The sequence below is a fragment of the Helobdella robusta genome (assembly GCF_000326865.2).
Source record: "Helobdella robusta unplaced genomic scaffold HELROscaffold_53, whole genome shotgun sequence".
NCBI lineage: Eukaryota > Metazoa > Annelida > Clitellata > Rhynchobdellida > Glossiphoniidae > Helobdella > Helobdella robusta.
The window spans coordinates 912,523-939,993 of record NW_008705278.1 but is presented as its reverse complement, the minus strand read 5'-3'; the positions used below and the strand labels follow the sequence as shown (position 1 = coordinate 939,993).

The window sequence follows — 27,471 nt, the reverse complement described above, 5'->3', positions numbered from 1 at the left end:
AGTAAACAATTAAATTCAAAATTCTTAAAAGTACTGCAGACTTGAATGAAAAAAACGTTTAGAAAAAAATTTTGTGATCATAAAATTCACAATTGAAACGCTGAATTTTTTTTTGTAAGCACAAAAAAAATAGAAAAAATAAGTAGTTAAACTTTAATTTATTTAAAATGAATTCTTAATGAATGAATGAATTCTTAATAAATGAAATCTTTCGCAAATACGAAATCCATATAAAACAAATAAATTATTTAAACTTTAATTTATTTAAATAAATCAAATAAAAAAGATAAATCATATGGAAGTTTTAGCTGGAGGTGTAGGAATTTTCATATCAGGAACGGCGAGCGTAAGTGGCTGTATGTTGGCTGGTTTCATCAGATGTTTACGTTTCAGAGTAGCCAACTGCAGGGTCTCCATCCTTGCCCGCATTCTGTCCTGCTGCTGTTTTGGATCATTTACGGCTGTCAGTTCTGTTCTCAACAGTTTGAAAAGGAACATTTTAAAGAGATTTCAATTATTATGGGCTGTTTTCAACATTTTGATTTCTCGTTTTTAGGTGGATTTTAATGATTTGGAAGTTTTACTTTTTGCAAATTTGTGAAATTAAAATAAATGTAATACAATTTTGTTTCTGCTGAATAAAACTTGTAATATCTGAAAAAAATGCCCCTAAACCATTATTAAATATGGTTATCGAATAATAATGTGGTGATGTATTTTTATGTAGTTAAAAAACTATTTAATTGGGAGAATGAAAATTTGGTGTAGTATGATATGTATGCTACAAAGATGTTAACATCTACGTCTAAAAAAGTTAAAAAAAAATCAATTTTCTAACTTCTGTTTTCTAAAGAATACAAGGCTGAAATTACGAAAGCGCAGATGTTTTTTATGAAGAGGATGGTGAATAGGACGGATATTGTCAGACCCATGCTTACGGGTAGTCTTAGCGTGTCAGCATCCGTTTTCGTCTGGCTATCTGAGACCGCGTAAGTGTTATCCAAACATTTAAAAAAAATTTAAGAAAAAATATGTGAATCTATATCATGCGAAGCTTGATGCATGAAACTGAACGCTTAACAAAGTTTAACTCAACAGGAAACTCCACAGAAACTAACCTTGACATCGGAAGTCTTGGTTGATGGATCTTTTTTTGGAGCAGATACATTCTGAAAAGACGATGTCCTTGTCCAATTCGTTTTCGAAACATTGACTCCCGTTCAGACAGTTGCCATTGTTCGCCTTACAATCTGTCGGGGAAATGTGGTTTTACGTCAATGGCAAATATTAAACATCTGTTTAGTGTATTTAAAGCTCAAACTTTTTGAAGTATTTTCATTCCATTTTATTTAAAATGATTAAAATAATCAGTATATGCGCATAAAATAACAAAAAAACACCCGACCATTTCCTTATAACCTCTTTCAGTGCACAGAATTCCCTTCCAGCCTTTTTCGCAGACACCAGGCTTGCAGAACGATGACTCCTCCTTGTTGCTTGGAACAGTGACAGCAGAACTTTGGTTGTTGTGGTTGTTGCAGACTCCTGTGGTCTCGTTGCACGTCACTCTGATGTTGTTGTTGTTGCTGTTCAAGCAGAAATTCAACTTTTCATAGTTCGTGAAGTAGTTGTAGTGACTTTGAACTGCCCAATAACGTGTGATAAAATTTACTTTTTTTAAATAATTAGAGCTAAAAACAAAATTGATAACATGTCAAATTTATATCTTTTATATGAAATTTTATACAAAGTCTGAAAAAAGTGGAGACCCTTGTAGACGGCCACATGAGCCGGCCCGCCACAGTGTTTTGCACCGTCGCATCTCTCTGTACAATGATCTATGTCAACTTGTTCTTGAAAGTTCACCGATGTCAGACAGGAACATATGTTCTTGCTCTGTGTGCAGACATGTTACAATGTTCATTGATAGCACAATTTTTATCTAAATGGTAATTAAAATTATTGTGCAAATGCAAATATGCTTTGAATTGAACCTACCTTATTGATCACCATGAATGTCAGATTTTCGTTTCGACAGTGGTTTAGACAGCTTTGAAATGAGAAACTCGACAGATTTGCATCACTTTGAGTTTGAGTGTCTTCAGTAAAACAGCCAACCAGTGATTCAACGTTTTGTAATACTGAAATAAAATTTTATAATTTTATCTGGAAATGTACAATGACCTTATTGAACCACGGTTGTAATTCGTATTATTCGCGAGTTAGCTTTAATAATAAAAATTAATATTTTATATGTTGATGTTATTAATATTTTTTTTTAGTCTTTACGAGAGAACAAAAACTCTTTCAGCACATCTCTTATTATCATTAATAAACCTGTGTTCGTCAAAGTTTGATAGACATTACAACAAACTAAACTGAAATGATGACATGACTCATCCATGTTTCCGTTTTTCACAAACTTTTTATCATTTTTCCGTGAATCAAATACGATTGTACAAATAATGGGATAGAATTTATTATAAATATCTCAACTTACTACATTTAGGTGCAAACAAAACATCATGCAATCATATAATATTGAAGTGTCGGCGCTCAAACAAATAATACAAATTCAATTAGACAAAATAAATTCAAATTATAATAAATTTTTTACGAGAAAAGACGGCATAAGCTTTATTGACGTAGGCATTGCAGTTTTCATTGAAACACTCGAAGTGACATTGAGAAGTTGAAGTCGCCTCGTCAACCTTGACCCCACAATGACATATGTTACCCTCCTTTAAATGAAAGGTCATCATCAGTCAATCAGTTAGTCGGTCGGTCGGTCTGAGAGCCAGCTAGCCATCTAGCCAGCCAGCCAGCCAGTCAGTCAGTCAGTCAGTCAGTCAGTCAGTCAGTCAGTCAGTCAGTCAGTCAGTCAGTCAGTCAGTCAGTCAGTCAGTCAGTCAGTTAGTCAATCAATCTAGATGGAAAACAAACCCCGACAGCGTATAGAAATCCCGGTTTAGAAGTGCATTTTTGTCTACACTCTTCCAACGTTTTCATCTCAAAACTGGAAATAGTTACGAAATTCAGGTAACAACCAATGTAGGATTCTAAAAGATTGACTCCCAAGATTGACTGAACTGGTTTTTTTTTATAAAATTGTGAGTTTTGTATTTGGAGTTTTTATAATTTTAGTTGAAGATTTTTCAGAATGTTGGTTATACAGATAGTTGTACAACATAAACTTTAATTGGACATTTAGTATCACAAAATATATTTCTGTTATAACTCTTGTTAGTTTAAATGTTTGTTGGCTGGATAAAATTTGAAAAGTCGAACTTACAATGAATCAAGATGAGCAATAGCATAAGAGTTGCCATCCTTCTTGGTGAAAAAAATAAGAGTCTTAAAGTCTTAACCCTTACCAACAAAATTATTATTTTCAATAGAATTTACAAAGTGTCTACACTTGGAAGATAAAAAATAAAAGTAGTTCTCTATTCATTTCTTATGTGATATAACATGTTAGTAACAATTAATCACTACGATCTGGTGTTTATATTTATATTGCTGGTCAAAATGTTTAATGACGTTGTAAACATTGTCGAAATTATTTATAATATTTAAAATTTATTCATTATTAATAAATTAATCAATTTAGTTATTAAATGTTGTTTCATAAAAATGAACATCGTTAATTCTTGCTATGTTACACATCTAACAAACTAAAAACGACATTAGCTCTGTGGCATAAGATGACTTCACAAATTGCCCAAGTTGTAATAGGTGGCGTTCCAAAAGGACCAATCTGGACTGAAAATAAAACTTTCATTTTGAAATCCATTCTTGTGTTTGTTCAGCTGGCAGATCATCAGTTGGTCGTTGAAATTGAACGAATCACATTCGAAATCTCCCAAAGCCATGCAGCGGGCTATGCACTTATGTCAATTGATTACACTCAGACTCTAACCTGCCTATAAGCAATTGATTGTAGCTCAACTTACTTATATTAAATTAACTCACCTAATAACTTAATATCTTTAAGAGTTAGAAAAAGGAAAGAAGATAAGACAAAACAAAATGAAACAACGTTGATGAGTTATGCATGTCATGTACCTATGTGTGTGATTTGTATGATTGTTATATAATCATATTAAAAAGTGTTAGTAAAAACAAAACTTCAACAAAAAATAAGCCAAGAATTGAAACAGCAAGGAAAAAAATTTATTTTGTATTTCTAAAATCATTCATAAATTCAACAGCAAACACATTCACATATAAATCAAGACAATTAACACATCAGAAACACAGTATACCACATTCAACACTCAGTACACTAAAACTTATCTTTTCAATCTTGGCCAATGTAGATGACTTCAATGGTAGAGCCCATCCTAGGCCTTCTGATACGGTGCACTGAGCTCTGATTAAATGAAGCAGAAGTATTAATAGGACTAGAAACAGTAGTGGCAAAAGTAATGTTATAATAATTAAATTCTACAATTAAATAATAATTAAATTCTACAATTAGTCACAGTTGATAAATATATTGTTAACAATTACGTTTTATCATAAAACTTTTAATAAAAGTTTTATAATAAAACGTAATTGTTAGCAAATGTCTTTTATGTTAACTCTCCATTAAAGTCATTAAATTAAACTAGAAGAAAAAGAGAGGAAAGCAGATATGAAAAAGGATCCATATTCATTTTTTTTATAATCATAATGGGCTTTGCACATCTCAAAATAATTAACATCTTTTTAGGAATCTGCTGCTGAGTGTCTCAAATTCTTAATCTTCCATTTATAAATCATATATAATTGGAAAAAAACATCAAATCAAGTCGCAATGACTAAGTATTTAATAATTAAATACTTAGTCATTGCGACTTGATTTGATGTTAAATTTTAATATAAGTTTGACAAAATGGCGACGAACACTCATGGCGCACTTCAAAACCCCAAAACTGCCAATTAAAACCGGCAAATTTTCATTCACAAACTTTAGTAAATCCTCAAAGATCAAATTGTAATAAATTTCATAGCATATTTAAATGAAAAAATCATCAAATACCAGATTCTTTTCGAGAAAAGCAACCGCGGCAAAGGCAGACGACAAGTGGCAAGCGAAAAGACGAACCGGCGCACCTCCCCCGAAATTACAACCAGCGGAACTGAAAAGACGCGCCTGAGCTGCTCCTTATATAGTGCAACGCTCAGACGCTATAGATAGGCCTACGAGCATGCGCCGACTCCAAGCGTGCAAAAAAAAGAATTCTTTTTTTATTTACTCAAGCGCTTTTTAACCGTTAAAAAGACTCATTCGAATTTGAAAATGACGATTTTTTGACAAAGTATTATGTACAAAAATTGTACATATATGTGTGTATTTTTGTATATTTTTGTCATTATACTTCAACTTTGATAGAAAAGTTGGCCTTTAGATAAAATACTAATTTTTATATATTTTTTATTAATTTTCATATATTTTTTCTATGCTTTAATAAAATAAATTCAATGGATTAATTCTCCATCGGCCTTATTTCGTCTAGCACTCTGGCTGGTTTGCTTGCAATTAAAGAAGATTTCGGCTGATTAATAGCTTCGGATTAGGAAGATGGTTGGTTTGTGAGTATTATTTTAACGTTTGTTATTACAATTTTTCAAAAATTAGAGTATCACTGACAAATAATACTTTCAATTATGCTTGTTTACGCGATAATTAACTAAAGTATAAACTATACTTTTTGAACTATATCCTGGCACATGACAATTTAAATTTTTAGTAACTTGGCGAATATATAGTTCAATGTAATAATCAAACATGACTAAACTTTACATTTACAGAGAGCGGCAACTGATAAATTAAATTTTGAATCTACAGAATTTAATTTAAAGAGTTAGTAGATTAATGATTCTTAATTTTATTAAAGTTTTTTATTGTTTATTTTATTTCCAAGACATAGTCATGAATATTCTCTTGTGAATATTATTTGGAGATTAAAAAAACAGCATAACAGCGGAAGCCAGACAGCAGATTTCCAATGCCATGAAGTTCTGGTAAAAGGTTAGGTTCTTGTTTTATTTCATTTTAAAATTTGTCATTCATGCCTTTTTTTCTTTACATTTACAAATGTAAAGAAAAAACTAATTTTACATTTCAAAATGTACATATGAAAGTTTAGATTTTGTAACTAATTTCATTGTCAATCATGCCTAAAAGTCCATTTTTTTTTCAGCATAACATAATTAAAACATTTTTACCAACACTTTCAGACCATAAAGTGCCCTAGCCATCCTGCTGAACAACTTGAAAAGTACTTGAAAAGACAGAATCGTTTTGCACCTCAGTTGCCATTGCTATTATTGCTGAGATATGCTTAACATCACAGCTATTTCATGATTTATGAACAAGTGCAGAGTTTATGAGCTGACCATTCAAAATGATCTGCTGAAATCTTATTTTTACATCTTCTTGTACATTAGTGAGCTTAGGAAAGGTTCAGTCTATTCAGTAATTCCATTGCTGAAAAATGCCCTTATGACTAATAAGTCTGTACTGGATTAACATCTTGCACCACATCAACATGGGTTTCATACTGTAAGAAAAGCTCAGATGTGTAACAGTACAATTCATTGAACATCTTGCTCTCCAGATGCCCTCACATCTGCCTACCCCGCACATTCATCCATCATGATAAGAATCAGCAATTGTGTGCTTTATTTGTTCTAATGTTTTAGAGACATTGTGAACAGTTTGTTATCTGCGTATATAACAGTACATAATTTCTTACTTTGAAGTTATATTGCTCGGTAGTGGTTCATTTTGAATGATCATTTGATTATTTTATTAATATTTATTATTACTATTATTTAATAAACACTAAAACTAGTTTTTTCAATGGATTATTGATTAAATACGTGTGTTAAATATGATTTTATTATAAAATTCACTCGCTTATTGATTACGATAAATCTAATTGAAACTTTTGTTGTACGAAAAAAGACAATAAAATTATGTGTAGTAAAGTGTTTGTTAAAAAGCAAAAGCAGATTTGGCAAAAGAGTGTTTAACACGAGTTAAGAAAAAGCGAGAAGAAGAAGACGATCGTAAACCGGGGCGTTTAGGTTCAATTAATATATCTGATAAGTACTTAGGAAATAATTTAGATTGAGACTTATACACGAACGTGCAAATTTTAAAAATTATTCTATATTTTATAGGTAGCCAGTGCAAGAGAACAAGATATGGAGATATATGAGAAAAGAAAGGGGCACGAGCAAAAGTCAAACGTTTGTGTGTGTGTGTGTGCGTGCGTGTGTGTTTGCCTAATAATTTCAAAATTTTTATTACCTAAATATTAATTTCATATAGGTTAAATTTTACATGCATATTACAACATAGATAATTTTCATGACAACATATATATATATATATATATATATATTAGTATATATATATAAGTATATACTATATATATATATATATATATATAATACACTAGCTAGAGTGAAGTTGACATCACATCAAGATAATACTTTGAAAGTACGTATTATTTAAATTTTATTCTTTTTTACTCTGCGATAACATATTTATTCTCATTTAGAGTTTTTAAAATTTATAGTTTTATTTTAAGCAAAGAAATAAAATAAATAACTCCATTCCACTTGTTCAATTTCAGACAAGCACAGCATGGCGAAATTATTATCTCATTCATCGTCCTTTTTCTTCTGCTCATGTTCAGTTCCTCCATCATCATCGTCGTCGCCGTCATCACGATCGCCGTCACCTCTGTTTGATGACCATTTATAATTCTCGCCGGCAAGTGGTTTGCCTTCCTTGAAATCAAAATTGTACTTCTTGGAATTGTACTTCTGGTCGGACTCAAACAACTCCCCAATTGGGGTTGACGACGAAGAAAAAGAAGGTCCAGAGGTAGTAATTGAACTCAACCCTGCTGCTGTTGAAGTTTCTGTTGGTGCCGAAGCACTGGCGACAGGAGGAGGTAGGGTGGGTGTTGAAGATTGACCGGTTGCTGAGTCGAAGTTTAATTTTCTTCTCGCTGTAACTGGATTTGCCCTTGAACTGGCTGCCTGTATTTTTTTTCTTTTTAAAGTTTTTCTTTATAAATAATTTTTGTAATTTTAATAATGTAATAATTAATTTGAAGTTTTAATAAAAAATTATTTCCTTTTATTTAAATGTCTTTCTGTTTGTTATTACTCTTAATTATTATTCTTAGCACAAACCTATTCCTATTTTAATAAATAAATTTGTCACTATCATCGCCATATTCATCATTTTTATAAATTTTTCATCATAAACTTGCTACCCATCACAATCGTCATAATCGTTACATTTATCATCAACATTATCGTCGTTATCATCATTATCATCATCACCAACATCATCATTATCATCATCATCGACATCATCATCATCAATATTCTCATCACCAGCATCATTATCATCACTATCGTAGTTATCATCATTACCATCATCACCAACATCATCATTATCAAAACTCACTTCGGAGTTGGTGGAAGTCGGTGCTCGGACTGTCCCAAATTGGAGGGGGTGCCACTGCTACTAATCGGTTCAACGCTGATGTTGCTACTACTACTATCACTGCTACTGATACCATAACCACTACTACTACTAGCACCGATACTTTCGCTGACGTCACAAGCCTCGCCTCTGGTTACGGTAATAGTACCATAGGTGACACGGCCTTTATTATCGTTATTTTTGTCTTTTTCTTCGTCTTCATTATTATTATTCTTTTTATTCTTATTGTTGTTATTGTTGTTTTTCTTGTCATCATCTGGATTTATTACGTCGTCAGAACTCATCTTACGATGCCGACAAACTATAACGACTTACAAAGACTTACAAAGCAAAACAGAATCGTTCACACTATTATTTAATCTATAATGAATATAAATCTAATAACTTATGGTAGCTGTAACAGCAGTAGTAATTGAGTAATTTAGTAGCAGTATTTAAACTAAAACTACATTTAGAAAATCTAAATTTAAAAGTAAGCACATTACATCAAATTTGTCCTTTAAATGCCTAGATGCGTTAAAATATCCTTACGTAAGCACGTTCGATTCGCTCTTTGCATTTGGGGCTCAAGTGGCTAGCTTCATGAGCTCGCTATGAGCCTTATCACAGTTACCATGACTTCATCGTGTCTGATTTTACTTAAATTTTTCAATTCTTTCAAGGTAGATCAAAAACTTTTTTGTTTGTGTGTATGTTTGTGTGTGTGTGGTGTGTGTGCGTGTGTTTTGTTTGCTTTAGTGTGCGAAAAAAGTTTGAAAACCCAGATTTGCCTTTGATATATGTTGTGATATATGCGTGTTTCTCTCTTTTTTTCTCTCTTTCTTTTTCTCTCGCTTTTTTTCTTTTTCTTTCTCTCTTCTTCTCTCTCTCTCTCCTTCTTTCTTTTTCTTACTTCTCTGTGTTATTTACGTATATGTGTGAATGTTTGTGTGAATGTGTTTGTATGTATTCAGTCGTTTGTCTGTGTGTTTCATATTAACATTATTTATTAATTATATTAAAAATTATGATAAATTATAGTTACCAATACAAATAGCAACGGTTTTAAGCTGGTTGATTGCTTGATTCATTGTCGCACTTGTTTCTATGACTGCGTAAAATATTGCTGATGTTGAAGCGTACCTACTTACATACAAATATCTGTATATATGTATGTATGTTTATTTGTATGTTTTGTGTGTGCGTGTATGTATGTGTGTGTAATTGTATATATTATGTATGTATGTGTGTATGTATGTATGTATGAATGTATATATGTATGTATGTTAAAACCAAATCAGCGATGAGTATGTGTGTATGTATGTATGTATGTATGTATGTATGTATGTATGTATGTATGTATGTATGTATGTATGTATGTATGTATGTATGTATGTATGTATGTATATATGCATGCATATATGTATGTATGTATGTATGTATGTATGTATGTATGTATTATTATTATTACTATTATTATTATTATTATTAATGAAAAATTTAATAAAGCGCTAATTCAAAGGATCTTAAAAGCGCTATCAAAAAAACATCATGGCATGATCAACAAAAACAAAGGGTCATCAGTGCATTTCAACGAAAAAATTATAAGAAAAAAAACACAGTCTTCATTATTTCCTTAATCTAACATGGCACAATAAAGAAAATAAATCACTCCGTTATAACTAAAACAAGTAAGTTCAATGAATTACGACGAAAATGAGTAAGTTTTCAGTTTTCTTTTAAAATCGGGCAAGTTCGACTCTAGATCTCTTAGAAAGGCAAGCAAATTGTTCCAAACAGACGGTCCCAAGACGGCAATGTTACAGACCCCATATGAAGACACGAAACTGGGACTAGCAGCAGGTTCAGATCATGAGACCTCAGATGCGTTTCAGAAGGAGATGCCAACTTTTTGCAAACATTTCTGACAAATAAAATTTTGCAAGACGATTTCTTGACTTGCAGACTAGAGTTGATATTTTGAAGATTATTTTTTTACGGTTAGCCAGTGCAGTTGTTTCAGTATTGGTGATACATGATCACATTTTAAACCGCCGACAACAACCTTTGCAGCACGATTCTGCAATGACTGCAATACAGCTTCCTAAGTTAATTCTACTCAATTCCGAATTTTCCATTTTTTCATTGCTATGAATAGTATTGGTGATATTGGATTGCCCTGTCTGCTTCCAATGTCTGCCTTTATACAATCCCTAAGTTCTGTACCTATTATTACCGACATTTTTAATTCTTCATAAAGCCCTTTCAGTACTTTGACCAGCTTTTCTGATGTCCCCATACTTTCTAATGTTGCCCACAAACCTTCATGCCAGACAAAATCAAACGTTTGTCTGACCGCTACTTTTTGCATCCTCCATCAGCAGTCTCAACATCAAAATTTGTTAGATCGTGCTTTTGTTTTTCTGAAACCTGCTTGTTCTTCTTGTAGATGTTGCTCTATGATCTTTTCCAGTCGTTCTTTTATGATGGTCTTGCATATGTGCGGAATTAGTGCAATTGATCTGTAATTATTACAGTCTTTTTAGTCTCCCTTTTTTGGCAGCACAACCAGAACTGACTTGCACCATTTTTCCGGCCACTCTCCACTTTCCCAAATTTCTTGACACACGACTTGTCTTTCTGCTCTTATCAGTTCTATCGGAATACGATCCTTCCCTGTACTTTTGTTGTTCTTCATTTTACTCATTGCTCTACTGATTTTTTTTCTCGTTATTTCATTTCCTTCTTTATTGATTATTTTTCTGCTTTTCAAATCTTCAAACGTTTTTTTTGTATTTATTTTTTTCTGTGAACAAGTCTGTATTATATTCAGTCCATCTATCTTTACTCTTTTTACTTTCTGTTAGGATGTTTCCGTTTTTATCTTTAATAACTTCTTTGTACACTTTAAATGTAAATTTATATAAATTATAACATATAGAACATTAGTTGACCAAAACATTAGTCTGAATAATATTAATATAAAATTAAGTGTCAATATTCGTCAAATGTAAGTAGCTAAAATTAACATAATAAATGTTTCTTGAATAACGTTTAATCAGCTGATAATAACATACACTTGATACTCTTCATAAAAAGTTTGATATTGTTTATTAACATATAATCTTAAAGCAGATTATTCAGAAAAAATAGAAGATTTAGAAATATTTAACTTAGCAAATGGTTTATAAAAGATATAATTTTTCCTTAAATTTTTGACACTGTCATATCTACTAAAAAATTTCATGATTTTAATTTGTATTGAATGTTTATAAATATTATACATAAATTTTAATGCTATTAATTTGTAGAGTTGTTTTATGGCCAACAAGTTGCTATTTTTATAATAGTATGTGACATGCGAACGCTTTCGTAGCATATAAAGACAGCGCATGTAATAGTTGTAAGACAGGATTGATCCCGGCAATTCAACCTCATCCATCACGTCGCCAACAAACACGCGACAATCTGGTGAGGGAGTATTGTCGGATTTGAAAATCCTAACGACTTAAACTAACAATCTTCAGTAATAAAAAAAATAAAAACACCATGAGCTACTGAAGTGATTTGTGCGGGCTATATAAGAAACGGTCATAACTATTCTGGTTGCTGATGAATCCCGGTTGGGACAAAACACGTGTCCAGCCTATCCAAACGAATACTATTCTTTTCTTCTCTCGCTCACTGCTCTTCCTAGTTTGGTGTTCTCATACATCAGCGCAACCTCAACGATATCACCACATTTCAACAAAGATCTGGTTTTGTAGAGGTCAATGGCTGCCAATGTCCTGGAAGGATAAGGCGCGAGAAAGAAGAAGTAGAATGGAAAAATACCAAATTAGAACTTAATAAATGTAACATTTTACATTTTGTTATCTTGAATGCTAATTTAACGGTTTAAATAAAAATGAACAGTTGGTTAAAACTAATTTTTAAATTATTAAAATTGAATTAGGATATGCGGGGACAAATTTTAAATGCAATTTGATATATGATAGTTGGTACATTGTTCACCGTGTTGCAAAACAATGAGATCCGATCGATTCTCATTAAATTTGCGTCGTTTTTGTGAAAGCATCGTTAACATTTTGCAGTCATGAAACACAAAACTTTAAGCCATGAAATATAAAATAAGCCATAAATATGCCAAAGCCATGAAATTTTATCACGTCTCACTATAAATTGAATAATAATAAGGTACTTTTACAAAAATTAAATATTTCATACGGTAATATTGTAAGACATTCTAAACGAATTGAAAAGTTTAACACTGAAAATGTTTAATTGTGTGAATATTTTTATAGCAAGTATTTTCTTGAACAGCGTTTCACCGACTTTATTCTCAGTCTTCTCAGTCTACACGAATGCTTTCGGCCTGAGGGCATGTGCGGCTGATGTTGCTAATATCCAGCTCGTGTTCGGGTACAACTCTTGCCTGAAATGTGCAGCTAAATGTTCAAATACGATCAACTGCGTCGGATGCAACTACCAGGCGGGTTCGAAGAGTTGCTCGCTCTTCGTCAATTGCACAAAACTCGCAACGAGATACAACACGCTAAATACCTGCGTCTTATATCAGGTATTATGTTTTTTTTTCAAAAATTTTTTGAAATAACTTTCATTTTCTTACTTCAAAAAACCTTTACTATGATAATTTTATGTATGTATGTGCAATGAAATGTTTTATAATAATTGTTGTTGTTGTGGTTGTTGTTGTTGTTGTGGTTGTTGTTGTGTTGTTTTTGTTGTTGTTGTTGTTGTTAATCTAACTAGCGGATTTATTGAGTCTAAAAACAACTGATCAATACTTATTTCAAACGAGTTTCAAATGAATGTGTCATGCATAAAGTTTTTTATTTCGAGTTGTTAGGTGATGAGATGCAATTAGATGGACGCGTGATGTGTTAAACGGTTGATGAGGTCATCTGGAAGTAAGAACGAGTTTTCTTATTTCATCTACTGTTTATTGAAATTTTTGTTTTTATGAAAATTCTGCCACTTCTGAACTTACAATTCCCACAAAGTCAAAGATGTAAAATGGTAATTCTTATGAGATGTGATTTCATGTATAACCACATATTTTCATTTATCAATAAGCTAGCTATCTAATTTAATTTAAATATTGGCTATAGAAAAACAAAAATTTTTTAAGTTTAACATTTCAAAATATTAAAAAAAACTCAAACTAAGGGACCTCCACGTTAAACCAAACATAAACATTTACCACAAATTAAACAGCATACAAAAGTTATACGTTTAACAAATGCAGCAGCAACAAACAAACGTAGCTACTGCATCAAAAGATACAAGAATGCAAGTTTAGTCAGGAGGCGACGGACGAAAGGAACTTAATATATTCAATGTAGTATTTGGACGTTCAATAGCTTTATAGAAAATGAATTAAAATAAAACGCTCCAGCATATCTTTCTTTAATTATCATTTAAAATTGTGAAGAGATAAATTTCAGAGACAATAAAAACTTCATTTAAAAATTTTTTGATGTATTTTCTGTTCATATCTTGAGACACAAAAGAGCGTCTGAGTAATTCAATTTCTGGAGACGTTTTCTTTTTTGTAATTGTTAAAGAATGATGAAACTTTTTCATTGATAAATAGAGTAAATGAACGATTAATTGAAAAATTAATTGAAAAAACTATTCAATAATTAATTAATTATGCAATTAATTAATTAAGCAATTTAAACACTAATTGAAATGTTTTTAATCACCGGCAGAACAAAAAATTGGCCACTGGATTATCTTTAAACGGTAACTTCTTTTAATTTATAAAGGATGAAAGATCGAATGCTGAAAATATGCTAACAATGAGTAACTGATGATGATTTATTTCTGGAAATTGTTACGTTCATTTATTCATTTGACGTTAAGCCCACCTAATATTTAACAACTTATTAAACTGTCAAGTTTGTTATAATTATACCAACAAATTGATAATGAATTGTTAAAAATCTCCAAAAGATGTTAAAGCCAACTATCTTGGCTGCTACACTGACAAGCCTAATCCGAACAGGGATTTTTCTATAAAAGCGTTCGACGACTTGTCCGCTCTAACAACTGCCAAATGCTGGAAAGCCTGTATTGATCTCAACTACACTGTTTTTGGAACGCAGGTTTCGTTGTGATTTACTGATTAACAATTGTTGTAGACGACATATTAACAAAACATATTGCCTGGTTCACCCTTTTTCATAATCAGCACATTTGCTTCTAAAACTTTAAAGCTTTATAAAGCGTGATTGTCATGTAACGTTAAACATTTGAATAGAATCTGCTCTAACAAAACATTGAATTGTATACCATTGATTTAATTTCAAAACAAACGCTCAAAAGAATTTAGTCTTCCTATTAAACAGTATTCTTACACCTGTTTTTGCACTCATTTCTTTGGGAGATATGGCCAAAGTGTTGGTTGTAACAGTAAATGTACGGGGGCATTAGACGAATTTTGTGGAGGGGTCTATTTGAACAGTGTCTATACTGGTGCGTGTTTATTTGTTTTGAATATTCATTACAAATATTTAGTTAAATTACGATGATTTACATTAGAAAAATGACAAGTTCACAAATATAATTCGGATAAACAGAAATAATTTTTGTACCAAATTTCAATTTTATCTTTCGATATTTGCAGTTTGCGACAGAGGAATGTACGGACTGAAGTGCAATATGAGTTGTCCGTGTGGTCCTCAGTGTGTGTGCCACCGTCTCGATGGTACAGTCATTCTGTAGAACGTTACAAATTAAAAAACTGGGAGAGGCATAAATTTGTTTGTGTTTTAAAACATTTCTTCAAAGAATCATTTTGAATTTCAATTAGACCATGTTGAAAAATTATAAACTTTTCTCATTTCCGAATTTTTGCAATGCTTAATAAGCTAGATCAACTGACTCAAATTAGAATGCTTATTATTAATATTTTATAGTAGTTATTTTTATTGTAGTTTATGATAAAAAACAACACGGAACATTTAATGATAACAGAGACGGTGTAGCGGAAATTGCCTGGCTCTAATATTGCATTGACCATATTCGATTGCAAAGAAATCCTGAACTAACACATGCATTGTGTGTGATGCGTTGTTCCACGTGTATTAACATGCCTAATGTGTGTTTAGTGTTGTTGTTGTTGCCTCAAAAAGAAACATTGAAGAGAAAATTGTAATAAATAAATAGAATGAATAAACGGATTGCTCAATTATTCATTACGACGAAATAAATCGTTTGTGGAGTTATAAATCAAAAATTAAACAAAACAGTCTGCCAACATTTGTCACTGCTGGGACCAATCAATTTTAATATTTAATTTTAAAAAGTTTGGGAAACAAATCTTAAATTTTTTATACATTACAAATTTATTTTGATATGCTATAGGTATATATAATGTACATTTATTTCAATTAACGGAATAGAGACCATCAAAAGTCCTAACTTTGAAATTAACTCAAAAAATTTTTAAAATCGTTTTTCTGTGAAACTGCGTTTATTTAAATAGCCGAGTCAGTCAATTGACTCATTTTCAGAACTTTTTAATTTTTTAATAATTTTAATAAATTGAATTATTCACTTTTAATATTTATAAATTAATGCATTAAAATATCTTCTAAACTGGTGTAATGGAAAATCGATATGCAACAACATTTAAAATTCTCATCTGATGGTACTAGAAGATGACCTAGAAAGCACCATATCTTTAAACCTTGAAATATGTTACTCAAATAACTCCTGGTAGGATATTTCAATTTTTTGTGTGATTATCTCCTGTGCACTTATAGTCGATGATCTTTTTATTTATGATCTTTCCGCTTTTGTTCAAACTTAGCTGGACAGAATGGCTCGTCTTTTACACAAGTGGTTATCGTAACTATGTGGCTCGTCTTTTACACAAGTGGTTATCGTAACTTTTTCTGGTCAATCTATCCAGGTCTGTGCAAAACAATTTTTTTTTACTTTTTTTGGGGGTTTTAAGGAGTATGATCTAAATGAGATTTTATCTTTTTAAATCACTTTTTGGGTAACTTATTGTGCTTGTGATTACATAAATACAAGTCTAAAAAATTACCCTTTCATTATATTTGCTCATTATTAAACTGTCAACAGATCATTTACATTAAATTACCGCAAAATTTAAACGCTGCTCTATGTAAGTGAATTGGTAGCAAGTTGATAGCATGTAGTAAAACTGAACGCGGATCTATAAGGTGATGGAAGACTCAAGGGTGTGGTGTAGTGAAGAGTCAAACTCTGTTGATGTTGGTTTAGATTCCTGTATGCAGAATGTTATGACAGGATATCCTGTATGGGATTCATTTATATTAAACCCGGCGAACCGAGTTCGAACGCAGATCCAGCCGAATACTGCGTGCAGAATAACCTATTCGGCTATATAGGATGGGACGATCTGATATGCAATCGTTCTTTGTGAGTGCTCTGTGAATTTGACATGTTGACTTGATTTGTGGGCAAAAATACTTTTCTTTTCAACTTTCTATCACTTCAGTTAGTGATATTAAGAATGAAATGACGTTAAATTTTGTAATTGTCCGACAGATATAACGTCTCTTTGTTTACAATTTGAGGTTTATGTAGAGTGGGGATACAATTTATTGACGTATATTATCATCAATGGTGGGATGATTCGACGATGTTATCTGGTCGTCCATTATTTTTTCTTCGTATGTAGCTGCAAATTTTATTACTCTGTCAAGGTATTTTATCACGATAACCAAACTTAATTAACAATGATATGAAACTAAGAAAGTTCTTCAACAAAGGTGTTTTGTACTGTTTTTGGCTTATTAAAAGTTTGGACAATAAATTTAACCAATTACACTATTTGGTTTTTGAAACATTTTTGCACTTCAATTATTGAAAAACATATACAATGATAGAAATGATTGAAACAATTTATTAAGTAGATGGCGTCTTTAAGAAGTTCTCACTGTCTTCATTAAAATAATATTTCCATTAGTTGAATTTGGCTATATAAATAATTATTGCTATAAAATTGAAAAATAATATTAATTCTGGACATTTCTAAATATTACAAAGAATATCACAAATATGAAGTGTTAAAAAAATATTTGTCTTCTTGGCTAATGTTGTTACCGTTAAATATGGATATTTATAATTCTTGCTGTTTTACCCAGCAAATAAACTAAAGCGACATTAGCTCTGTGGCATAAGATGACTGTTCACAAACTGCCCAAGTTGTAATAGGTGGCATTCCAAAAGGACCAATCTGGACTGAAAATTAAACTTTCATTTTGAAATCCATTCCTGTGTTTGTTCAGCTGGCAGATCATCAGTTGGTCGTTGAAATTGAACGAATCACATTCGAAATCTCCCAAAGCCATGCAGCGGGCTATGCAGAATGATGGTCTGCCCGATGGAAACTCGACAAATGAGTAGTTCCTTAGTTGGAAGTTTTCTTCTGAGTTCCATTTTAATTCTGCAAAGTTTTAATTTAAATATCGATTGAACATAGTCAAAACAATATAAACTAAACACTTATAGTTACGATTTTTTGTCTTTTTTTGTAAAGATTATTTATTTAACGTGTTATATGACCTGGAAGTTTAGTAATAGTAATCTATTTTGGGGGCTTGTTGGAGTAATGAATAAAGGCGGTGTGTCCTAAAATGTATTTACTGGTTCAAACGCAGAACGAGGCCAGTCTACATTAAATGACGCGTCGAGAACTCCAAATCATGTGCAATTTAATGAGAAGGATTAAACTTTTGGATGTTTTTTCATTTTTTTTTATTAAGACCTATGTCTAAATAATTTATTTGCGTTTACTACATTTGTGGATTTGCAAAGTGACATTTTCATTTTGAAAATTCAGACATTTAAAATTTTTCTCCCTAACGTTTATGGGGGTTGATCATTTGGGGCATCGGTTCATAAGCTTCCAACTCACAAACAGAAAAATATCCGTCATAGGCTCCAACGGCTTGATGTGCAATAATGTAACGGTAGGCGGGCAGGTTGGCACTGCATTGGAGGGTGACTCTGGATGCTTTGGGGACAGCCCCTGGGTACCTGTTGCACAGGGGGTACTCGCCTCTCGTTGGTGGTACCTCGGTTGCGATCTGTGACGTCAGCCCAATTATGAAGTTGGATACACGCCGAGGCACTGAATTTGGTTCAAAATGAAATTTATATTATAAAAAATGATTTTATTCGCGAGAAAATTTATTTATCTCACATTCCATCAAGCTATTTCACATTCCTTGTCGTTTTGATGAAAAATTTCGTTGAAGTTGTTATTTTAATTCTGAGAAAGTTTCTAATTTGGCACATTTTTGCGTTTTTATTGGTGTTATAAAATGTTCGAATGTATTAATTTTGTGCTATATACATTTGTGTAACAAAATAATGAGTGATAGACTTCAACATTTCCAACAATAACCATTGTTGGAGGTGGTCCATCTGCTGACGAGAGCAATGTAGTCCACGACATAATCCCTACCCATGTCCACCTGCATCCAGTTCTGTGCGAATCCCACCTCGCCGCTGTGGGCACAGTGTCCGTGGTCTATGTTGACATCTCTTATGCCATCGACCACCAGAGTGGCATCGAACAACATGTATTTGTTGGTGAGGACGTTTGTGGCGTTGATGGAACTGTTCATGAGGGCGGGCCTTTTCAAAAGTAGATTGGTCCGCGGATTATTGCCTTGAAATGTTTTCAATGAAGAGTTTAATATTGCTAAGACCTAAAAAAATCAAAATCATTTTAACTCTAGGCTTTTTAATCCGGATATTTGATTAATGTGGATAATTTTTAAAATCCCGGTTTAAACAGATTTTATTCCCAAATTAACTTTGGAAACCATTGCTCCAATTCACCATTTCGTTGATTTCTATACATAGCACGAATTAAAAACTTGTGTTAGCGTAAAATTTACTTTTCTCCTGTGTTGAATTTTACTAATTTTTCATTTATGGACAAAAATTAAATTTATTTCATAAAAACCACAAGTCAAAAAGCCCAAAGCAGGGAAGATAACAAATGATAATCGGACTGTGTTTAGTTAGTCGACATAGAATTTTCACGTTTAGGTCAAGTTTAAAAATTGAATGAAATTTCTTAATTTATATTTAATTTGCAATTCATAATTGAAAATTATTTATTTACAAGTTTTAAATTATGGAATAATAAACGATGAAAGAAATTACACAAACTTCCATCAAGCTGACCACGGACGACCACCTCACAGATGCTCATGTTACCGCTGGGACTGCTGTAATGGTCAACTCTGATGTACCTGCTAGCATGTTCTGCAGGGTTTGAACACTGGAATGTAACGTTGATATTTGCCAGTTGGCTGGTTAAGTTTTTGCATGGTGCGGTCCTTCTGTTGGTCGAATCTCTCAGACTGACAATCAACTCATCTGTTGGAAAGTTTCAATTTATAATTATTTAACTGTTAGGAACAAAAATAAGTATTAAAAATAAGTTCTGACTTGTAGAAGATTTTCCGTATATTTCCACCGATTCAACCAGATATGACCAAATCAGATCAACTTGAATCCACTGATGGTCCGACACTTCTGATGAATAACAGAATGGAAACTCCAGCAGACCATCAACGACCAAGAAACCTTGAAAGAGTCTCGCAGACGAACTTTCAAGAACCATTTTGCCGAGTGCCACATTGTCCTGATCAATGACTGAACATCCAACGCGGTGAACGGAGATAAAAAGGAAGAGGAACAACATCATCAGCGCTGAATAGCCGAACAAGGAATGAGCCAAGTAAACGTTGTCACAATACTTTTCTTTGCGAATTTTTAAAAGCGCTATTATGTCTCTTCATTTCTTTCTTTACAACAATCAAACATTAACGAAGAAAGAATACAAACTTATTTAACAATAGAAATATAGTGAAATACAAATCATAGAGTCAAATAATAAGAATTGGAGAATTTGTGTTTTGAATTATATAAAAGAAATACATAAAACGATTCGACTAATGCATATATATATATGTATGTATATATGTATGTTTAAATATATATATATATATATATATATATATATACAAACAGATTCGTCTGTTCATCATGCGTGTATGAAATTTTGAATAATTTTGAACAATTTAGTCATTAGTTATAATTTAAAGATGCATCTTTTTGCTAAAGAACTTTTATAAATTATCTTAAAATTAGACTCTATTCGGGCCTTCAATAAAATAAAATTTGTACATCTCTGCCACACGCTGAATTTTTCTGAATATCTATAATTTTTTTGATAGTTGATCTTTTAAAAATTTTATTATTTTTACCCTAGACGTGTGCATTTTTCGAGAAGAAAAAGATCGATCTTTTTGTTGAATAACATTCCGTCTTATTGCGTGCTATACGCAAATTTATGTGGAGAGGATAATAAAAATTTATAATACGTGTGGCTATATACACATACACTAGCACACACAAACACACACACACATACAAATGCATATTTACAAGCATATTTGAAGCAATGATTGATTAAAAGTATAACATTTTCCGAGTTTAATTTATTATGATTATTTTATTAAATTTTCCAGGTCCTAATTGTTTGACTGTTAACAGATTCCAGTGTCTAATTTCATGAAAAATTTTGTCAACCTAACACCATCAATGTTGTTACTTGATAACAGTGAGACGTTTTGTCATCTTCTTTGTATTCATATTTCAATAACTGTTTAAGCTGAACATGAAAATTATAATTTTCATCCTCTAATTCTCTATAAAGCTTTTTTTCTCTACTTTATGAATACTTCTTAAATTGCAGGAACATTTTATTACTTTACTGTTTAAATTATAAAACCTTCAATACTACTGAAAAGGTTGCAGGGTCATTAAAGAGTTCATTAAAAATTTTTCTTTTTCTTAACTAAGTAGTAAAAGATAATTTCACAAGAAGATAAAAAATAATTTTAAAAAATTTTTACACGCTTTTAAATGTTTTAAACTGGAAAAATTTATATAGCTTTTAATCGATCAATAAACATTTTACGGCGCTCGTCAGAATTGAAATGTAGAGATTTTTAAAATGTCAATTGAAGTTGGTGCAGGTGCAATTCTGTTTTAGAGAAAACATTCAACCTTCTGTTTGTGCTGATTCAAAAAGTTTTATCCGTCAAAGAAGTTGTTACTATTTATATTCTTCAAACTATGGTACTTTTTTCATTAATTTTCATTGGTTTTATATTTTTTTTATCAGCTGGCTCATTCTTGAAATTTTGTCTGTGTAGTGACAATCTGTAAAATTGTGCTTTGATAGACAACAAATGTTCAAGATGAATATGGGTGAAATATTTGAATGTACAACTTTCAATTTGACTTTATTCAGAAAAACTATTAGAAGCCAAATACAAGTATTAGAATAAGGAAATCATTTACGTTATTTTGTCATTAATTGAAAACTGTATGGAAGTCTTAACAGTGTTCAAATAAAGTGTCATCAATTTAATGTAAAACCTCTAAAGCTGCTTCAACGACTTCTTCATAAATTTTCCGGAAAATCTAACAGAATTCATCGACTTTTTCCAACAAATATCCGTGAGAGGCATGTTTAAGCGTTGTAATAACGCATTTTATTATTGAGCTGGCGATGTAAAATATACAACATTTGTTAACAACACTTTTGTCAATTTAAATTTACAAAAATCAAATTTTGAAGTTTACCAAAAAAGTATCTTACAGGTGCAAGCAACAATGTTTATTTGTTGTGCTTTTTAAATGGATAATTTATTTTGGAAAAAAAGCAATTTCTTCATGGGTCGATTGGTTCGTTGAATGGAAAAATTTTCTGAATGCAATTATGAATCGTATGCCTGGTGGAACATGTTATGAAACAGACAGACGATCGTTATTTAACGTTTGAAGAGTTGAAAAAAAATAAAAAATGAATGTTTGGATGAATTAAAAGATGAATGGATTAAGTCGAGTGCAGATATGAATAGTTCACGTGTATCCCAGACACCACGTGTGTCGCTCTCGACACTATCCGCAAATGAATACGCTGGTAGAATAATTTCCGACTCTTCTGTAGCCGTTTCTGGTATAGTTGTTTTGATCGTTATGTGATATTTTTTCGAAGGTTGATTGTATTATTCCATTGGCCGCTCGTAATTCGGCTCTCATTTCTCATGTTTCGGCTATCCGTTGATCGATCTTAGCCGTCATTTTAGCGAATTGTTTATCGCTTTTAGCGGATTGTTCTTCTGCTCGACGGTCGGCATCAGTCTTCATTTCAGCGAGCATCTGCATGCTTCGCTGCATGTCAAACGTGGACGAATTCCTGTCGTTTGTCTCACTAGAATTTGATTCTTGTTTGTTTTTTCAATTAAATTCACTTGAAATTCACCTAAAATCTATTAAACTTTCAGAAAAAAGAAGATCTCGAAATTTTTCTTAATTTTAATATGATTTTATAAATGAAAAACAAAGCTCCAGTTTTAGCCAATCACAATGCAAATACTAAATTGTCTGCAAAATTTTATTTTTAAATTAAACGTGGTCATAACTGTGAACCGTCAAGTATTCAGTTAGTGAAAAATGAGTTTTAACATGGCAAGTAGCCAGCCATGAAAGGTTCCGTAGTTGGTCTGGTTGCAGTCATGCGTTCCATGCTTTAAATTAATTTATCTGACTATATTTTAAAGAATTTTTGTTTCTTACGACTTTGTCTTCAGTAATTACAATAAGTTTTAAATTTTAAGAACAAGTTTGTGATGAAATTCTTCAAAATGAATTCATTCAAATTATTGTATTTATATTATTAATACTCGAATCTTCGACTGTTATTGTCAAGAACTACATAATTATAGAAAACTTTACAACGCCAGGTTATTTTTTATTTTCTGTTTTTAAAAATTTAAAATCGTAATAAAAATATCCATGGCTTTCTGCAACGATTTCAGGCTATCCGATGTGTAGCGTAGTCATGGGATTTTCATTTTATACGAGTGGGATTCTTTTTTAATAGGATCAGGATTCATTTTTTCTCTGGAATTCCTATCCAAGTTCTAACCACACTTGTTTATTAATCCTTTTAAATTTTCTTAAATTCAATTAATTTTAGTAAAAATTGTAAGCCATTTCATTACAATGCATTTGTATAGCTATTTCATTTTTAAATTTGAGAAATCATTTTTTTGTCAAATTTAAAATCTTCATTACAAAAAGATGTATACACTATCATACAGAGCTCCAATGGCTGGCACGCTGGCAAAACGAACTCCATGGCGAACGGTGTGGATGGACAACTGCGTGTAAAGTTATCTGAATGGGTACATAGGTCGGGATGATGAATGGGTACATGGGTTGGGATGATCTGCCGTGTGACAAACCTCGCGTGTCCTCTGCGAATACGATCTGACAACTTTTTTGCTGCTTTGGTTTAAAATTGGCGTTAAACAACGTTTTATTTAAACATGTCAAACTACTTTTCAAAAAGACGTTTCAAATGTTTTCCTTCCAGATATTTTCATTGGAGATGTTTTTTTATGAAATTACAATTGTAATAAGACGGTATCATAATTCTTTGATGAAATACTTATTTATTAAATAATGTTAGCGCTGTATCTATCTGAGCTGTTAGCCAGAAACATTTCTTTCGAAAATCTAAAAAACCTAACTATGTTTAAATTGAGAACATTGATCATACAATATGATAAACTAGAAATTATTAACAAATCGACATTTTTTGCTACCTCAGTAGCAGCTCTTGATTTTGTTTAATGTTAGGTACCTCCTAAGACCATGTCGAAACATTTAAAAAATGTTTTTGTTCTTCTAGAACTTTTCAAAATTTTCAAGATATTAATTAGACTAATATATAAAAAAAGAATAATTTATTTGTACTTGGACATGGAAGTCCTTTCAACATACAACAAACAAATGCATCAAGTATTGGTCATTCATGTTATTCTGACAAAAAATGATTTTTTACGAAAGATTATTTAATATAATCGTCAGAACGATTTTGTGAGATAAATGTTTATAGGCACGCAACCTCTCGTGTAACCTTAAACCTACCACATCTTTCTACCTGCCTTTTCCTTTGTATCTTTTGAGAAAAAAATAAATGCAGGTATGCTTTTTTCTGATTAAAGAACACAAATCTCCAATTTTTTGTTATATTCATGCTGTTATCTTGTTTGCGTGATTATTTCAAATATAGTCCGCAGACGCACAAAATGGACAGGTTTGGACTCGTCATTTGCTAATGAGGTTGTGTTTAATATTGAAAGTATTAATATAATTAAATAAGTAGATTTAGTTCATTTTAAATCCAGCATTATTATCGTAAATTGTTTTAATATTTTTAGAATGATGTTCTTTAAGAAACTGTCTACGCCATTCAAAGTTTGTCTGATAATCGTGGTTGAGATCGTCGAATCGAAGTTCTTACCAGTCCTGAATTCGTTCGGTTTGAAGTCATGCGCGACTGACCTCGGAGATCTGCAGCATGTCTATTCCTATGACTCCTTACTCAAATGTCTGTCAGCCTGTACGTCAATGAATGACGTTATCGGATGCAACTACCAACGAGATACCAGAGTCTGTCAGATGTTTAGAAGCAGAGGCAGTGTGGCCATAAAGCATGATGCCTCTGGTATGTGCGTGTACTTCGAGGTTAGGCTGGCCATACCAGAATATGTTTTCAGTAAAAGTTTCGGTAGAAACTCAAAACTTTTAACAATATTTCACGAATGTTACTCAAATAAGTTAGATCTTTAAAATTGCAATTAAACTTGAGTAAATTTAAAAAAATTTAAATTTTTACAAAAATAGAGATCAGGCAGCCAGATGTCTCACAGCGGTGAATTGAATCCTTTTAATTTTTCACGATGTTTTGAAATACAAATCACCCTCGTGTATGGAATGCGATTATTTGTATATATGTTCTACTATGAATTAACTTCGTGCTTGTATAAAGACATAAACATAACACATTTTATTTTTTTGTCTACGTTGTAGAAATTTCCTCCAGATACATAAACTGTTACAAAGATGATCAGACCATCAGGGATCTAGTTTATCGCACCTACAGCTTCTTAATGACTCCATCCTTCTGCAGTGATAACTGTCGCAATTACGGCAAAACAATTGCTGGAGTTCAGGTTTATCTTGGTTTTCTTTTCATGCATCCACTTAAACTGAACTAAAAAATTTATTTTAATTTGTAATTTCTAACAAATCAAATCATAACAATTCTAATGAGAAGTCTTAATAGTTTAATCATTTATAAAATTTTCTTTCATAAAAATTGTACTACGGTTTTATAACTACGGCGATTATTAGCAGAGATTAATTCGTAAAAACACATCATTAAAGACTTATTATATGAACAAATCACTAATATTTCAGTTTAAAAAACAATGTCGCCTAGAAAACTTTCGTGCCTCGTAGCAAAAGACGGAACTAAGTCTATGAACCTAAAAGCCCCGTCGAACGTTTTATTATTAATAGTTAATTAATTAACCTCACATGTAGCCCGCCCGATCTTCGTGGCTCTGTTGCGGTTGGGCTCATGTATGGGAACAACAAACCAGGAAGAGCAGTGAGCGGGTGTGAGAAGAAGAAGAGAAAAGTATTCATTTGGATAGGCCGGACACGTGTTTCGTCCCTACCGGGGACTCATCAGCAACCCGAATACCTATCAGAATGTTTATCGCAGTTTCTTATATAGCCCGCACAAATCACTTCGTTAGCTCACGGTGTTTACAGTTATTATTGAAGATTGTTAGTTTTAATCATTGGGATTTGCAATCCGACAGCTCCCAAATCTTTGTGGCCCGCGGAAATCTGATTCTTTTGCTCTCCTCCCTTCTATCTGGGCGACCCTAATAAAAACATCACCAAAACCTGATTAATTACACGAACAACTTAATTAAAATTTCAAGATCATAAACATTTCCACATTATCATAAATAAATCTAGAACTGATTATAAGTACGAACTGATTATAAGTACAACTGATTGACGTTTCAGTTCAAAAATGAATGTTACTGTTCGGATTCTTACGGATTGTACGGAGTTGGAACGGGATGTAACAGTCCCTGTGATGGGAATCCCAACGAAATCTGCGGAGGAGCTAACTTCAACAGCGTTTATACGGGTGGGATATTTTTTGGCATCTTCAATTTTTTAACGTTTATAAAGTAATCTTCATTATCACTAATAAGAATACTAACTTTTATTTAAACTAAAAATTAAATTATGCTTCAAATACATATAAAATGTAAACCACACAATCTCCAGAAAGGATTTATTCAAACATGCATAATTTTATTTAAGAGTAATATTTCCGTGATCAACATTTGTCAAACAATTCTCCTTATAAACTCGCACTGCTTGTGAACGAACGCGTCAAACTTTGCATTTCATAGTTGGGGATCTATTTGCATTCGTATCCATTCAGCATTCACTGTGACATCAGTGCCAGGCACCTTTACCACTACACCATTCCGCCACCATTCAGCTAGAATTTACTGAGTTCTATTCCAATTCAAAGTAATTCTTTTTTATCAGTCTGCGACAAAGGAATGTACGGATTGAAGTGCGACCTGAGATGTTCTTGTGGGGCCCAGTGTGTGTGCCATCGCTTCACTGGTGTGGCCATTTAAATCAGGATGTGTGGAAAAACAACATTTACATTATTTTTTCATCAACATTTGAATGTTTCAAAAAAAAACAATTTTTGAAGTAGTACATAGTAAGTAATTTGATCAATTTTTAAACACGTTTCATGAGTTTTTATCGAATGAAATGTTCTAGAATATTAAAAATAGTGAAATTAAATGATCGTATGAGGTAATTTATCATAAATTGTCTCAAATTTCTTATTTAAAATCCTAAAATGTTACTCTGAAAACACAATTCATTCTTGAATTTTTTGACAGAGAGTAAGACAGAGCCGCTCCGCTCCTATTGTAAAAAAAATTCGGGATGTT

General features: G+C 32.0%; 5 protein-coding genes across 5 annotated transcripts; 2 read left to right on the top strand and 3 right to left on the bottom strand.

The window, feature by feature from the left end:
• Nucleotides 1-291: 291 nt before the first annotated feature.
• Nucleotides 292-2,759, bottom strand: HELRODRAFT_179328 (hypothetical protein; the record flags this gene model as incomplete). The annotated part of the gene is made up of 7 exons (XM_009028169.1): nucleotides 292-470; nucleotides 839-979; nucleotides 1,119-1,250; nucleotides 1,420-1,644; nucleotides 1,770-1,896; nucleotides 1,999-2,141; nucleotides 2,618-2,759. The coding sequence occupies 7 exons, from the start codon at nucleotides 2,757-2,759 to the stop codon at nucleotides 292-294; spliced, it is 1,089 nt and encodes a 362-aa protein (XP_009026417.1).
• A 4,900-nt stretch (nucleotides 2,760-7,659) lies between these two features.
• HELRODRAFT_179327 (hypothetical protein) lies at nucleotides 7,660-8,802 on the bottom strand (the record flags this gene model as incomplete). The annotated part of the gene is made up of 2 exons (XM_009028168.1): nucleotides 7,660-8,071; nucleotides 8,480-8,802. The coding sequence occupies 2 exons, from the start codon at nucleotides 8,800-8,802 to the stop codon at nucleotides 7,660-7,662; spliced, it is 735 nt and encodes a 244-aa protein (XP_009026416.1).
• Nucleotides 8,803-12,773: 3,971 nt separating this feature from the next.
• HELRODRAFT_179326 (hypothetical protein) lies at nucleotides 12,774-15,247 on the top strand (the record flags this gene model as incomplete). Its single annotated transcript, XM_009028167.1, has 5 exons — nucleotides 12,774-13,076; nucleotides 14,233-14,266; nucleotides 14,477-14,628; nucleotides 14,872-14,998; nucleotides 15,150-15,247. 5 exons carry the CDS (start codon nucleotides 12,774-12,776, stop codon nucleotides 15,245-15,247), a joined length of 714 nt encoding a protein of 237 aa, XP_009026415.1.
• Nucleotides 15,248-16,709: 1,462 nt separating this feature from the next.
• HELRODRAFT_179325 (hypothetical protein) lies at nucleotides 16,710-20,162 on the bottom strand (the record flags this gene model as incomplete). Its single annotated transcript, XM_009028166.1, has 6 exons — nucleotides 16,710-16,810; nucleotides 17,718-17,966; nucleotides 18,387-18,653; nucleotides 18,930-19,196; nucleotides 19,706-19,915; nucleotides 19,988-20,162. 6 exons carry the CDS (start codon nucleotides 20,160-20,162, stop codon nucleotides 16,710-16,712), a joined length of 1,269 nt encoding a protein of 422 aa, XP_009026414.1.
• A 4,549-nt stretch (nucleotides 20,163-24,711) lies between these two features.
• Nucleotides 24,712-27,144, top strand: HELRODRAFT_179324 (hypothetical protein; the record flags this gene model as incomplete). The annotated part of the gene is made up of 6 exons (XM_009028165.1): nucleotides 24,712-24,719; nucleotides 24,844-25,130; nucleotides 25,496-25,638; nucleotides 26,012-26,086; nucleotides 26,510-26,636; nucleotides 27,050-27,144. The coding sequence occupies 6 exons, from the start codon at nucleotides 24,712-24,714 to the stop codon at nucleotides 27,142-27,144; spliced, it is 735 nt and encodes a 244-aa protein (XP_009026413.1).
• Nucleotides 27,145-27,471: the final 327 nt, after the last annotated feature.